Raw genomic sequence first — 15,850 nt, 5'->3', positions numbered from 1 at the left:
AATTAAATAAAGCCCATGCAGAAATTTAAGGTGCAAACTCTCAAAGGGCTTTTCAGCTTATTTAGCTATCTAGCTCTATGTTACACTAGTTTTCACATGCTATGTTACTAATATAAAACTAGTCTGCTTGAAAAGCCACCCTCCTTTCTGCTAGGCAGCTTTTGTATACAGAGAGAAAAGCACTATAATTTTTTTCCTTCTTCCACGATTCACTACTTACTCTGTTTAAAAAAAAATCTATCTCCTGAAAACTAACCTATCATCATATGCAGTGTACTAGTTACTAGATGTTTCTTAGCTACAGTCCTGAACACGCAAAGTATGCTGTCTTGTTTCAAAATACTGATTTTAATCCACTTTGTAAAGTACCTGGGCTTCATGTGCTATATAGCAGGAAGTTTGTGGTTTGTTTCAAACAAAACCTCCCTGCTGTTCAGCGAGGAAGAGCTTTGTTTACTACAGCTTTCTGTGTGAAACATTTTCCTCATTCTTGATGCCTACAATCTCCTACATTCTCCCAAATCCTCTTGATAAAAAGTCTGTGATGGAGCCACTGTAATTGATTAGCACCATCCAAAAAAGACTTACACATGCAGAGAAGATCTATGACACTGCCAAGTCCTGCATTATTTCCTTGACATGCCTAAGGTAAATGATTAGTGCATTAAACCCTCAATGTAGGCAGAAGTACCTAGCCCTAACAGAAGCAAGAAAAAATAGGAGCATGAAAATGCCAACAGACTGTACCATAAAAGCTGAAGATAGTAGAAAACAAACAAAACCCATGTTTTTTTGGTAGAAAAATGATTTATATCATTTTTCTGAACTGGTGGTTCGCAGTTACAATTACAAATAGTCCAGAGTCAAGGTCTCCTGGTTTTTGTGCTGATGGCCAAAGATTCCAGACTACTGTGTACAGAGGACTGCAGTGTTGTGATGCCACAAGTATCCAGCTGGGGATTTTTTATGGTGATTAATGAAGACAACATCAATTAAATTTGAAATTAGAAGTGGTAAATGATACTTTGTATTGAAAGACTAAAGAAATGGCAACAATTGTTGCCAAAAAATGAGAAAGAAACGTGGACCCAGCTTTTACCCACTATGAAATTATTTGTCAGAAGAAACTGCAGCTTTATAACTCATTTTATCCCTAACAATTTTACCGAAGTGAATTCCATCTAACTGTACAGTATAATTATTTTGCAGACTTTTTACAACAAATTCAGCAGCTGATGGTATAACCCACCTGTTTTCCTCCTCCAGGTCTGCGAGGATTCTCTCCAGTTCCCCCCTTTCCTCACTCTCCAGAGAAATGAGGATCTGGGCAGGGCTTCGGGGCTGGCTCAGGGGGGACTCCTGGTTCAGACTTTGGCAGTAGTGCTGGATTAACAAGTGCTCATCATCGCTGGAAAACACAGGAGGACAAAACAGGCTGTTCCCTTCCTTCCTCTTAACTTCACAGTGAATATGAGGAGATGATTCACTCCCAGTCTCTCATTTCTTACAAAGAGATTTGCTGAACTCTTTGTAACCATCAGCAGAGAAATGCACCTTAAAGCAAAATCTGCTGACCTGTTTCACTGAGTTTCTGCTAATTTTCCTTCTCTGCAGAGATTACCTCCCCTCCCTTCTCTACTTCTCAGATAGGTAAAGCCAAGTTTTGCAACAGCTGACAGCCTCAGCTTTCCCCTTGTGACAAACTTCAATTAGGAATTTTCTTGGGAAAAAAAAACCAGCAATCTTATGCTGCCTGATCTGCATTGTGGAAGGGTCAGTCAAGCAAGGGCAATGCATTTATTTTTGTACCTACAAACTCTCCTTATGTAATAAGTGTGTGCTTTATTTATCCTCTTTTCTCTATAAAATTCCAAATGAGGTAAACAAAAAAAACCCACCAAAACCCCTGAACTAATATAATGAAAGTATGTTATTTTTGACTCAGGTGGGCTTTTTTTAAATTTAGAAGTGACATACCCTGTCAGAATACAAACACATTCTCTTTAATACTTATGATCTCCTTCTTTATTTCTATTGCCCCTGAAGCTGTCTGGCATCTGAAACAGAAATATCTCTGGAAGAGAAAAGGAAATACAATTCTGAAGACCTCAATCACCTCCCAAAACTACATGGATTGTTTTAGGTGTGGTTTAGGTGCTAAGAAGATGCATCCAAGCCCTAAGCAATGCAACTTACCAGCAGTAACTGAGAAACCATGAGAGGTTTCCCTTCACACCATAAGACAGGGTCTTTAAAAATGACACTGCTGTTGGAGATCTCACATAACAAAAGAACTCAGTCTCGTCAGTCTAGGACTTTTTCTGTTATGATTCTAAACCAGACTTTAACAGGCATTTTGAACAGCTGTTATTGTACAAAAATTATAATTTTCCTTGTTTCCATTTTGTTCCTGAAAATGTTAATGATGCCATTTTATGACTGCAGGAGTGCCAAAGCAATGTAGAGCACATTAACATTAGTTCATAAAAGAAAAGTATTAATTTTTCACAAAAGGAAACGCTTGCCAGTTCCTAAATTCATACTTTTCATGAAGCACTTCAACTGTGATTTCCTTCAAACCACTGCTTTGCATTTATAAATATTCTTACGGATCTTAAGTGAATTAACAGTGAACAAGTGACATAACTATTGCAGAGTAATGTCACTTTACAAGCAGACTCTTTTTGTGTGATTTTCAGCCTGCACAGATATTTCATACATCATTGCAGTGACACTACATATTGAAATGTTTTGTGACATATATAAAAAATATATATGTGCTGTGTTTTTATTTCCCTCCTTCCTTGTCTCCATCTATCACTCCACCTGCCCTGATTAGCCACTCTGAAACCCTGGGTGAAACCCTGGAAGAATAACAAATAACCATAATCTGACAAGCAAAACCGAAGTAATTACAGTTGTGAATTCATTGTAAGCTTTGATTTTGCTGCAATTTATATCTATGTGAATAATATTTCTTCCAAAATTCAAAACGCACAGATGTATTCTCATTTTAATAGTACAAATTGAGTAATGAACTGGATAGTCATTGGTTAACTTATTAACTGAATCATGCCAGTACAACTTCTAATTAATCAAAGAATGAACTGAACAATAAGACAAAAGTGTAATACAAGAGATACTGCGTATGCATGATTTGTGTGACAAGGACATTAAAATATTTCAGTGGGACAACACAAAATTCCATCTATTATAGCATTACTATTATCCATAACAATACAGAATTAACCTACAACTTGGAAACAAAGTTTTCATTGACTGCATGAAACTATAATGACATTGCATATAGATATTAGTTTTGAGGTGTTAACTTTCTCCCTTTTGAGCCAATATATTAAAACAATGTATTTGGTTCTACAAGGGATTCCCTTTCAAAGCTGGCAGGCAACAATCCTACGAAGTCAAAAGGGAAACTATTTTGAAACTAAGAATAAGCCTTATCACTATCCAAGAACATCTCAGAATCACACAGGCTCAGAATCAACCTCATAAAATGCTAATGATTTGGATCTCAATTTAAGGGAATGAAAACTCGCCAGATTTGTGTTTTTAAAGAATGCTACAAATTTAGATTCTGTCTGAATCGTCAAAAACATCCACCTCTTAAACTGTGATAAGGATGACATCATGTAGAATAGATAAAAACTTTTAGAGAAGTTGGGGTTTTCGTATCTGATTGATTTAGAATCCATGCTATGGCTTCTCCTACACAGTTAATGAACCAAAATCGAATTTTCAAACACACCCATGATGCAGTTACTTCTGTGCTGTAATGTTTCTTCAGAAATATTACTCACAGTTAGTTTCCTAGTTCTGTGTCCTTCCATTCAGAGAATAAAAAACATCAAGAATATCATCAAAGGAGAACCACAAACGGGTCTCAGTGTCACATTAGATTTAACTACTTAAAGATGAGAACTTTTATTTATAACTTTACATTTAAAGTAATACAATGAATGCTTGTCAGTGATATGTCCAACTTACAGTTTACTACTGCTAATATTTCACTGTGAAGATCAGTCCTTCCTGGCTTACACTTGCAATGAATTTCAGGTAATTGTAGACTGAAGATTTCTGCTTAGCCTCACTTATGTTGTAAATGATACTGCCCACACCAACATTTTCTAGCTTGCACCAATTTAACCATGGCTAAGCCTGCAGTACAGATAGAAGGGGCTTTTTGTATCTTTGTCCTTAAAACTCATCAGATGATTTGAATTAATTTTTTTGAATGTGGAAATTATCTGCTGAATAAATCAGTAATTTTTGGAAATAAATTAGTAGTTTTAATTTTGAAGGTATCAACTATTTGTTGTATAGATTTGGTATTAAGCTATAAATTCAGACACTATGATACAAATTGAAAGGACAGGAGGACATCATTAAATTGAACCAGATGAGGTACATGGCCCTGCAAATTCAGCACTACAAAATTTCATTACAAGTTATTAACCTTCCCAAGAAAATACATGTCAAAACCCATGAAAACAGCCTACTTACATGCTCTCATTAGGTGAAATGCTGTCATTTAGGTAAGAACCATTGGTGTTCTCCATTTCTGCTAGCCTGTGGAAAAAGAAACATGACTTATTTAAACCAATTATGTTTTTCAGAAACCCTGATTGTTCTAACATTCTGGAAAGAATTAAGGAGCGCGATGTTTTTGATGAATTTGAAACTCAAATTAATTTACACTCGCTGTTGATTACCAAAAGGTTTTGCAATAAGCTATCACAAAAGACTGTTTGTTACAATGGCCTGGCTAAACTCACTTCTAAGTTTTCAACCCTTTCTCTGAGGTTATATTCCAACTTCTCTTGATTAATTAATCAAAGAAAAGCCTTAAGATGCCAGGGGATTACACAAATTGCTTTGTACCTGGCAATGTCATCGTAAAAACTGCAAGGATCAGTCATTTCTCATTAGTTTTCACACTCAGCCCCTCCTAAATGTCCTGCATAATTCAGAAACACCTCTCCTGATCAAGTGATATTGCAGGAGTGAAAGAGGCCAGAATAACTATTCTTCATTACCTCAACCCTTGAAAATTTAGTAACTTGTGAAATTTCGTATTTGTGCAATTAAGCCACTTTTTGATTCTTAAGAGCAGTATGAAAGCAGAGAATTGACCTAAAGCACTGATATACCACTAATTAAATCCTCCAATTCAAGGAAAAATCCTGTTTGTGGTATTTCATGAGGTGAATTAATATGACACCTGACATTCAGATAAGAGTTTGGAGGTTTCTGCTCTTCTTATTTGTACTATTACACCAGGGTCCATACCAAAACCAAAACCCTATGTAGAATCATAGAAAGGTTTGGGTTGGCAGAGACTTTTTAAAGGTCTCCAGTCCAATGCCCCTGCACTAAGCAGGGACATCTTCAACTAGACCAGGTGGCTCAGAGCCCCATCCAGTCTGACCTTAAGTGTTTTCAGGGATGGGACATCCACCACCTCTCTGGGCAACCTGCTCCTAGTGCTTCAACACCCTAATCGCAAAAATTCCTTCCTTATACCTAGTCTGAATCAGCTCTCTTCTAGTTTAAAACATTACCTCTTGTCCTATCACTACAGGTCCTATTAAAATATCAGCAACTGAGTGCACAGCTTAAAGAGGACCCCACAGGACCTAAAGGCCAATTCTGACCACAAAGGTGCTCTGGCATGCAAGTTAGGACAGGCTGGTTATCAGCAACCACAGATGATGCTCTTGCATCCCAGAGCCTGGAAAGCAAAACCCCAAATTCTGTTTCTTTAAGAAGTTCTCAGGTAGCCTCTAGCTCTTGTTTTTATCTTTTTAAAGTAGTTTTAGAGAAAGATCTGCCTAACGTCCAGCTGGTCTCATACCTGCTAGCATAATGTTCAATGCGTGAATGAGTATCATCGTGTGAGAGCTGAGGGGACGAGGCAGGCCTATAAGGCAGAAAACACTGATTAATCACAAACAATACCCCTTTAAAAGTAAAAAAACACTTAGCTATGCCTATACCCTCACATCTCTATGCCTTATGCCATGTTTGATAAAAAGCATGTTAGAACTCCAGGCGCTGTCTGTGCCTCCTCAAGCCATCGGTGCAAAGTTTTGTGGTGCCACACTGGGGATTTTGACCATTTGCAATCCGTCTGTTGCCATGACTCTTCTTCACACCACCTCCTGAAGAAGCCTTTTCCAAAGGATTTACAGAAGAGTTTTCACCCTGGTTTTCCCTTCACACCTGCCTCCTTCATCGGCATTTCTGCTTCACATGCAGCCCTGCACCAGCTGCCAAAGTCCTGCTGGGAACCTCTCCTCTGCCTCCCACCCTGCTCCAGTGCCTGCTTCCAGCACATCCCACTTAAAAGAGCCTGTAAGGATTACTCCATGAGCAGCTAGAAATAAATACAAGAAGCATAAAATGTCTGAAACGAGCCTTTAATAACACACTGCAGACACTGATGGTTTTGCCTAGTGTCTTTCAAGAGTTGCAATCTCAACTGTAGATCAGTGTTATATAGGGGGACAACGTCAATTATGTTGGGTTTTCTGCCTGACAGATAGCATGAGGTCCTCTTCAGTTTTTTGATGATGAAAACAATTCATGGGACTTTTCTCATCAGTTAGAGTATTGATTCTTACAGCCTCAGCTCTGGAAAACATCAGCATTAAATTATGTTGCCCTTGCAGCTCAGATCCCTTTGCTGCCAAAAATTCCGTTGCTGCCATGTGGGATTTGGCCAATCTGCATGTATTGGGAGGTGCCAGGCTTACAAAAAGTGATGCAGCTTCCGAAATTGTATGGCAATTTCATATTTTTGCTAAATTTCAACTGCCCTTTATTCCACCTCTGCCGACTCTCCTTCTGGAACTCCTGCCTGAGGAAGGAGTTTCTCCCCATTTTAAATTGCTGGATACTGTGGTTCAGGCTGGGACTGCCCAAAAGTGATTGCACTGCATTGCACAAGCAGGCAGGTTTTGTATTTGCTGGTTATAAACCATAACTGCAATAATCTTCTGGTTTATAACATTCCCATGTTAGGAGTTTGACAATCCTGCTGTAAATCTACTAGACCTGTCAGCTTCGAGGTTTCTAATCAGCCTCCAAAGAGCTCTAGATTAGGGACCTTCTGAATTCATAGAGTTGTATGCTGGATACACAAAATTGTCATCATTTATATCTCTTCTCACAGAACAGTGAAGTTTTTCCTCTTTAAGACATTACAGCCAAGTATAACAAATCTCATTTTGTCTGAAATGAGCTTTGGCCTCTACTTTTACTCATCACATGTTCAAGCATTACCACAGCACACTAGAGGATAAATACTCAGGTCACAGAGTTCCTCAGTGCAGCAGAGATTCAGTGGATGGGCAATTGCTTCTCTGTGACTTGATATCCTACTCTGTGTAAGAATGTGCACAGTGCAGGGAAGGAAGGGAAAAAGGATGCAATTTCTTTAGAGCAGTGGATCACGGAGCAAGATAATGATGGTTTTCTGATAAACTGAAGTTACCCTAATTTTTCTATTTTTTGTCATACATCAGATGTTAAGCTGGTCTTAACTGGTACCATCAATGCAAGAAGCAGTCTTGTTTTCAACACACACACAAATGTTGATGCTAATACTCTGCGCAGACTAGGAAATATGTGTTAAAAGTAATTTTAATTTTGAGCTGGATCATTCACTTAATGCCCCTCACCCTGGCACTGCATGTGTATTTGTACCAGTACAAAAGAAGGGTCAGCACTTGGTTGGGACCTACTGGGCAATGGAGAGATGTCTCTTTTCACAGTAGTGCATGGCAAAAAATCAGGCCTGACTGCATGAACATATCCTTGCTGCCTTGAAACCATGCTTCAACTCCAAAAGTGATCAAGTTGTGTAATATATACATTATATCTATATTTTAAAAGACAATGCAGTGCTGTGTAACCTACTGGAGCTGATTCTCTCTGCCAGCTGCAAGCAGGGTGTGAGGCTACAATTTCAGGTTTATCTCTCCTTCAGAACATACTGCAATGGAGATATTTCTCAAACAGCTTTTTAGAAGTTTGCTTAAGAAAGCAAACCTGCAAGAGAAGCATTGCTCTGTGTTGAACTCAGCTTCTCAGAGGTACTTTTGCCAGTCTCTGAGCAAACTTAAGAATGGCTGTGCTGCACCTTACACACTCTTAAGTGACCACCTGTGCTAGAGCTCCCAGTCCTTCCTTTCTGAGCACACACAGCCAACACACCTAATCAGCTCAAACAGTCAGCAAGAAGGCTGACTGACACAGCCAATATTTGGCCAAGATAACAACCCCTTTTACAAGGGCTCCACAGCTGCCTTGCTCAAGGTGGGGTCTGCAGGAGCAGCCTGGGAATTATAGTCAAGTCAAGTGGTGACCAAGTGGCAAACACCACTTTCCTGCAATTCCCTGCACCCCTGGAGACCTGGCTGGCAGGACAAGGGTACTTTTCTTTGTTCAGCATTTTAGCTGATGCTTCCTGGAAGTGTAGAAACAAGTAAATTCTATTTGTATCATTGTATCATCACAGTTCAAGTAAAAAGACACAAATTCTCACAACTCGTGAACTGTCCCTTTAATGCCTGGCAAGCAGAGTATCTGGGCAAAATCCTGGATAATAAGCAGTGAGAACCATTAACTTCCAACAAAAAAAAAAAAATGGAATCAGCTATTTATAAACAGTTCCATGTATACCACATGTTGGTGTCAGAATAGCACTGGCATTGCTGAGTGCTGCTCTGGTGATGCTTTTCTCAGGCACTTCAAGGAAAACCAGAAAACTGGCACGAGAGCACCAGAAAAAGGTATGAGTGTAGAAAACACAGGGAAGTTTTATGACAACTGGTTTGTCTGCTGAACCTGGAATCACCCTGTAACTGAGAAACAGCTTTAAACCTGGGTAGCTCAGTAACTTGAATTGCAGGTCAAGTGCTATAGCATGAAGGAAAGAAATGAAGTTAGCAGAACCAAATGAAGGGCAATTCTTTCCGTCCATTATTAATTTCTTATTTTTCTGCTTCCTTGTCAGACCAGATGAAAGGATTGTGCTCCAGAAGACACTTGAGTTAGCCTGACAAAAAGTGCAACCTCTCTGTACAAATCCTGCTCCTCAGTATTTCTCCAGTTTTCTTAAGTATTACATGTGAGTTAAACTCCCTGTAGTACATAACAGCAAACCTTTGGTGTGAAGCTATTGGTGTAGGCACACCACGATGTTATCACTGTAAGCAACTAGAATTAACCATGTTATGACAACATAATTTCACATTGTGTCAGACACTGCAGTGGTATTCCCTATGATCCAAGCTTTCTTTTAATGTTACTTTTAACTTTGCAATTGTTCTGAAATATAAGAAATCTAGATCCATAGTTGCATTTATAAACGTGCATCCTAAAGCTCAGAGCCCCTCTATTTCAGTCTGGCTCCAGACTTCTGGCATTCTCTGTGGGTGAGTTCTCAGCCATATGAAGTTTGCAGTATTAGATGTGCTTCTCGGTTGCCTAAATTTCCTAGAGGTAGAGCACTTGTCTTGGCTTCCCAATGGTTTGTGCTCCCAATGAAAATTATAAATCAATATTCCAATGTATATATTTCACTCTTGTTTATTCTACAAAAAATTCAGTGGAGGCGTAAGCCATATACATTTCACCATATAGAAATATAAAAAAATCTATTAGGTTCTCATTAGTTATCAATATGTGAATTAAAATTAATCCTTATTTAACATTATTCTAGAAGCATCTGTGTAACACCAGAAGTAGCAAATGCCACAATGGTAAATATATATCTATTTTTAGTTTATGCTATTACTACAACAGTAAGACAATGCATGTGCTGGAGTGGTGCAAGAATGAAAATATATTTCACAGCTGAAAACCCCTGCTTTTTTAACACCTGAAAAAATACAGTAAACATTTCCCCATTTCAACCTGCCTTCACAAATCTGAATGTATCTAAAAGACTGTAATAAAATAAATACCCAGTGAGCTCTGGATTAACTGGGGCACTCGAGTGTGCACGGTTGCACATAAAACCAAAGTACAGCTTTATCTGCAAAACTGTGTCATTCCTCAAACTGAATTAAATCCATATCACGTTCAATCTCTGTCTTTCAAAAAGCATTTAGTATACATTCAGAGGGATCAACACTTATTCAGGAACACAGGCTTTGAAATGACAAACTTTGATAAGCATTAGTAGGTCTGCACGAAACCCCTGTTAATTCCATGAAAAATACATACTCCAGAAAGAGTACACAGTACAAAATCCATGTCTGCTGGAAATTCCAGGATTTATCTCATTCTATTAATTTGGGATCAAAACATTCCTTCAGTGAGTGCATCAAAGGAAATAATCATAAAGAAAGAAGGAAATGATCTCATGTAAAACTAAACAAAGAAATAAACAAAAAGAAAAAGTGAGGGAGCGCAGCAGCAGTAGCAGCAGCAGCACACTTCAGCAAAAGTACTCACGCAGAATCTACTGGCCAGAAGTTGATCAGAGTAACAGGACTGCAAGACAAAAAATGAGGAGGTGAAGAGAGAGGCAGAAGAAACTCAGCAGCAAAATAATTACAGAAAGGTTTAAAAAAAAAAAAATCACAACAACTAAAAAGCAGAAATCCAACAGACCAACATGAATGGCTGTGAAGAGCAATCAACCAAAAAGTGAGAAAAAAACCTTGAAATCTAAAATTTGAAAAGAGAAAGAGAAAGAGCGAGAACAAGCTGCGTGCAATTGCCATTAAACAACTGATTAAATTTGTAAAAAACCAAAGGGAACTGGGTTAAGTCATTGATTTCTCCATGTGCATCATTACTGCTTTTTTTTCCATGAAGACATCAAAGTCATTTAGCAGGATTAAATTTATAGGCTGAGAAAAGAAGAAATCATCTGGGAAGCTTGCAAACACGGCAGCCTAATTAAAAAAATAAAACCAAGGAAAGATACCCATTTGGAAGAAAATAAAAATTTAATGAAGGTATCATTAGCCTCCAAATTGTGCATCAAACATAGAAGTCAGTAAGACTGCCAGTAAGACCGTGAGTATTTTCTTTTTTGCTAACTGAAGCTGAAGCTCCTGCATAAGGACAGGTGAAAGCAGATAAAGGCAATGGCAACTGGAAGCCCAGCTTGTGTTTTCCTGCCAGCCGAGGTAAACAGAAATGAAAGACATAAAGAGGCTTTATGCATTTAGGAAGTGAAAGGAGTTGGCACCAGCTGGGGAGCTCAAAGAGTGTACCAAATGAATTGCTGCTTAGGTACTTCAGAGCTACTCACGTTTCCATGTTGTCTCCCTCCAAGACAGTTTGCACAGGCAGGTAGCCCATTCGTGGGTGCTTTGCAAAATATCTTTTTGTTCGAAATTTGTTTTTTAGTACCTTGGCAAAGTCACGGACGTCTTCTCCTGAAGTTGTCTGAAAGCCACAAATCACAATGAAATCATCTCTCATGAGGTTGCTACTGTTTTTCAGTTGCCTCTTCCTTCGCTGGGTCACTTGGAAGAGCTGTGATCACACCAAGCAGAACTGCAAAAGGCTTGAGCCCCGAAACTACAAATTTCATTTGTCCATCACTGTCACCTTACAATGCACTACACAGAGACACTGCTAGGGAGGGGGAAGGAGGGAAAGGGAAGAAGCTCCAAAACCTCCTGACAGGCTCATGCCTCACATCAGATGATCTTAAGAAGACAAGCAATAATTAGACAAGAACTTGTCATTTCCTCACCTGGCTGCAGGGGACTGTCTGCCTACTTTTGGATCAGCATTAAAATGGCTGTAGTGGAGGACACACAGCCAGTCCATGTGTCCAGCTGGGATCTTCACTGGCTGGATCCCAACTCATACCACACACTTGTCATATCCATCTCATGGACTTGTCAGTTCATTGAACTCCTCAGGAACATCTGCTTTCCAGTTTCCCTAGTCAAACTTCTGTGCCATTAATACTTTGATCAGAGGGAAAGAAAAAGCAGGTGAGAGCTGCTGAAAGCTCTCAGATCAGTTATTTCTCCCTGCACCTGTTCAATGTGAAGCTAGCAGGCATTTAAGATCAATACCCTGAGGAGAGAATAATTTGCAAGAAGTCTTCTTCTCCCTGGCCTGCAGCAGGCTTCACTTGCTGCTGTAGAGACCAGCAGAGGAGTAAAATGTAGATTTAGAGTCCTAAAAACCAGAAAGAGTCAGCAAGAGTTAAAGGATATCTGCTGTGAAGATGCAAGGCTTATTGAGAGCCTGACAAAGAACTGAGCAATTTTCTGATGAATTCTAATGTAAAACTTCAATTACCTTAGTCAGGCTGCACTCCCTTCTCTGAACCTTGCAGAAACACTAGACCCTGAAGTACTGCTCTTTTACAGTAAATTAAGTTCCTCCTGACCCACATAACAATATTGCTTCTCCAGTGTTTCTAATTTAAAGGGAAGAAATGAGGGAAAAGTTAATCTTTCTGATATTTTTACTGAGTTCTATGCCTTCTGCTTAGAGGGGAAGGACATGCTGAAACCTATCAGTCAAGCTAACCTTCACAGAGCTGCTTAAACACAGATTTTTAAAAGGTAGAAAAATTAAGGATGCCCTGAAAAATTCTCTGCAGAAAGTCTGAAAAGCATTAACAGAAAAGGCAACTATTATCCCTGTACTTATGACACCTACAAGCTTCACTTAAAGCTGGTAAGAATTTGGCTCCCTTTCTGGTCAGTCTGTCTGGCAGGAAAATTCAGTGTAAGCAATGACTGGCAAAGAAGTGACACAGCAGCACTTATGAGCCAGTACAGCAGCATCTGTATTTTCAAGAAACTGAGATAATGTTTGGTAATATTAAGTATCACTTCCTTAATTCATCAGAAATAAAGACATTTGGGGAAGGGAGGGTTTAAGTGTGCCCAGACCACTCAGAGGACTCTGGAAAGGAGATTTATTGAGGTGCCCCTACCCCCTACAGGAGGGAATTCCCTCTGCTGAATTCTATCTGCAGTGTCTGCCAGCAGAGCTCCTAACCAGCTTGTCATCAAGAGAGCACACAAAGCACATCAGCTGGAAACACAGAAAAACTTTCAATATTTAATCTCGCTATAAATAGATTAAGCACAGCTTTCTGTCCAGTTCTTCACCTGTGCCATTTATAACCATTTATGAATGCCCTGTCTATTTTTGATGCTGAGAACGCTTTCTATTGCATTTGACTGCAATTTAGATTAATTGTTTTTTTCAGGTGTGATTAGCAATGAAATATTCTTTGCTTCTACCTACCTGGGACTGTTCTCCCCCCTGTTTCCCCTGAACCTTTTCCATGACAACCAAACAGCAAAATGCTGTGTTTGCACAGAAACATCCTGATCTAGCTGGTACCACAAAAATCCCAAGAAGAGAACAGATCTTCCAGTGGCAACTAGAAGCATCAGACACCTCTCATACCATCCAACTGCCATTTAAAAATGTTCAAGGAGCACAAGAAAGGCAAAGAAAATGTGATTATTATGCAGACAAGATGATAAGCTGAGGCTATTTTCAGCCAAACCTTCTGATTTAGTCCACAGATATTTTATTACATATGGTTTTCAGAGTAAAATCATCCAGACCCAAATTCCCAGCAGAACTGGTTTAAGAGGAAGAAACAGTGGAGTTTCAGCATCCCACCTCTCTTAAATCAAAGCCACATATATGCAACTGGGTTGAGTATGCTCCAGAACTATTCTGAAACCAAACTTTTTCCTAAGAAATAGTTCCTTTTATTCACATAGGAATAACTTTACCACCAGCAGACTTTTCCCAGTTTGGTTTAAGAAAGTGCTTTGCCAAACCCCCTCCAGACCTCAGCCCAGACTGGAAACCCTAGATGTAAACAGGTCTATCAGTTTGACACACTTCCTTCCAACAAGGTGTTTTTTATGTTCGTGTGTCACTGTTCATTAAACCCCAACAGAAAAATCATCCTGCATTTACATCTCAGTCTGTAAGTTATCTTCTATGCTTTGTCTGAAACCTCTTCAAAAGACATATCTCTTTGAACAAAAAATTGAGTTGTGTTGCTTTCAGGTTTAATTGTTACAATTTTTCTGTCTAAATGAAAAGTAGGAAACTGCCTTGCCCTTATTCTGACTCAACCTTTTGCAAGAGAGGGAAAATTATCACATCCCTCAGGTATTTAGCATGAGTTCTCACAACTCCCCTAAGCAGAACCAAAAAGTGCAGTGCTGAAAAATTTCTTGATATTAAGAGGGAGAGAGAATAAAACAGGGAGGAAGAATAAAATCAGAACACTTCAGTGTGCACATCAAATTATTGCAAAGACATTATCAAAGAAGGCATGTCTCGCATCTGCCAAAATGCATTTTAAGCTGAGAGATTAGTGTGAAGGAAGATGGATAAATGCTCTGCCACCTGCATACCCTTTTTCATTCATTTAGGAAACAATTACAAACGAGACATGATAGCTTCAGTGGATGTTCAGCCCCCCAGTACTTGGGTAAATCTTTTGTAATAGCAGCAACACAAAGAAGAGTGGGGCTTGCTGTGTGTCACATTCACTTCCCCCTCCACCCCAGTTAATCCTTCTCTAATTCAACTAGCTGCTTGTGCAGCCAGGCACGGCACATTAGCACGGGTTGCTGGAGTTCAGGGAAAAATGTACTGGCTGTGAATGGCTCTTTATTCTGATCCAGCAATCTGGATGTGGTGGCAGGTTTTCTCTTGACCACCATGCTCACCTCTTAGCAATCTCTTTTCTGGGAGAACACAAACCTGCTGACGCAGTGTTGCAATGAGTTGCTGCAGGCAGGGGGTGTGTCTCGTAATGCTTTTTTATTTCTCTTTCCTCAAAACACAACAAAAGGGTAAGAAAATATTTGGAAGATACCGGTTTGTGCACTCTGTGCACCATTCACAAATCTCCCATGTTGTTTATTAGCAGGAATAATAAAGGGTAAAGTGCAAAGCAAACCCGCAGTCGATCCAGGAAGGAGGGGTTCAGCTGCAGGTGGAAGGAAGGCTCCCAGGCAGTCGGTCAGTCACTCACTTACCCTGCCTACGACTCAGATCATGAGATTCTGCTCTAGGAATGCCTGCAATGAAGAAGTCTGCTCAGACCTGCCCGAGCAGCGCCAGCAATTCCCTCTGATTTGTGCAGCAGCTCAGGCAAATCACCTTTCCAGCAACCTCAATCCCTAGGGGACAGCGCTGGAAACCACAGCCAACTAATACCCACAAAGAGCCACAAAATGTGCATTGGTTGCCCTTGCAGAGATTTCCATGAAATAGTGACATTGAAAGGTAAAAGTCGATAGATAATGCAAGTAACTATCCATAAGTTAAAACTAACAGAAATTCTAGGCTTGCTCTACTATAATATTTTAGGGGAATAATTTTTTCCCCCTCTTTTTCAGGTCTCTAAGTGAATGAATTCTCTAAATGAAGTCTTTACTTCATTTTGGCCATGCCTTGTTGCTTGGATGAAAATGTAAAGACTGTTCACATAATTTTACGAGGCTAGCATCACAATTTTGATGCTTAATTTTCACCATTTATGACTACCAGCAGATGAAAGACTAGGAATCATCCTATCTCACCAGGAAATGCTTCAGAGAGCACTGCTTCAAGACCAACACAAGCAAATAGCATAGGCAGCTGAAAGCTCAGTCTTGCTACATGGTGGAAGTTTAACTTGAGAGTGCCTCTAATTTATGCCCCTTTGCACTGGTTGTGAGAGACTAAAAAGGAGCACTCTAAGAGAAAAATGTGAAATTTCCTTTGCAAGCTGTGAGGTATGAAAGAAATGTTTATGCAAAAATGATCTTTTTGGGAGCTGTGAAAGAAGGGTGAAGACCCTCACCACACCACC

At 39.5% G+C, this 15,850-nt stretch overlaps 1 protein-coding gene across 9 annotated transcripts in view; it reads right to left on the bottom strand.

Annotated features, from left to right (window-relative positions):
* DMD (dystrophin) overlaps nt 1–15,850 on the bottom strand; it is a 1,152,080-nt gene that overhangs the window by 26,954 nt on the left and 1,109,276 nt on the right. For 8 of the 9 annotated variants that reach the window (XM_085049820.1, XM_085049818.1, XM_085049835.1 and 5 more), the window contains 5 exons: nt 11,291–11,427; nt 10,483–10,521; nt 5,873–5,938; nt 4,522–4,587; nt 1,250–1,408 (listed from right to left, as the gene is read on the bottom strand). In XM_085049820.1, coding sequence (XP_084905946.1) covers nt 1,250–1,408; nt 4,522–4,587; nt 5,873–5,938; nt 10,483–10,521; nt 11,291–11,427 — 467 coding nt within the window. The remainder of the gene's footprint in view (nt 1–1,249; nt 1,409–4,521; nt 4,588–5,872; nt 5,939–10,482; nt 10,522–11,290; nt 11,428–15,850) is intronic. The other variant, XM_085049832.1, reaches the window with a different exon arrangement.

The sequence above is a fragment of the Lichenostomus cassidix genome, chromosome 1 (genome assembly GCF_008360975.1).
Source record: "Lichenostomus cassidix isolate B80296 chromosome 1, HeHo_3.0, whole genome shotgun sequence".
NCBI lineage: Eukaryota > Metazoa > Chordata > Aves > Passeriformes > Meliphagidae > Lichenostomus > Lichenostomus cassidix.
This window is presented reverse-complemented; position numbering and strand designations above follow the sequence as displayed.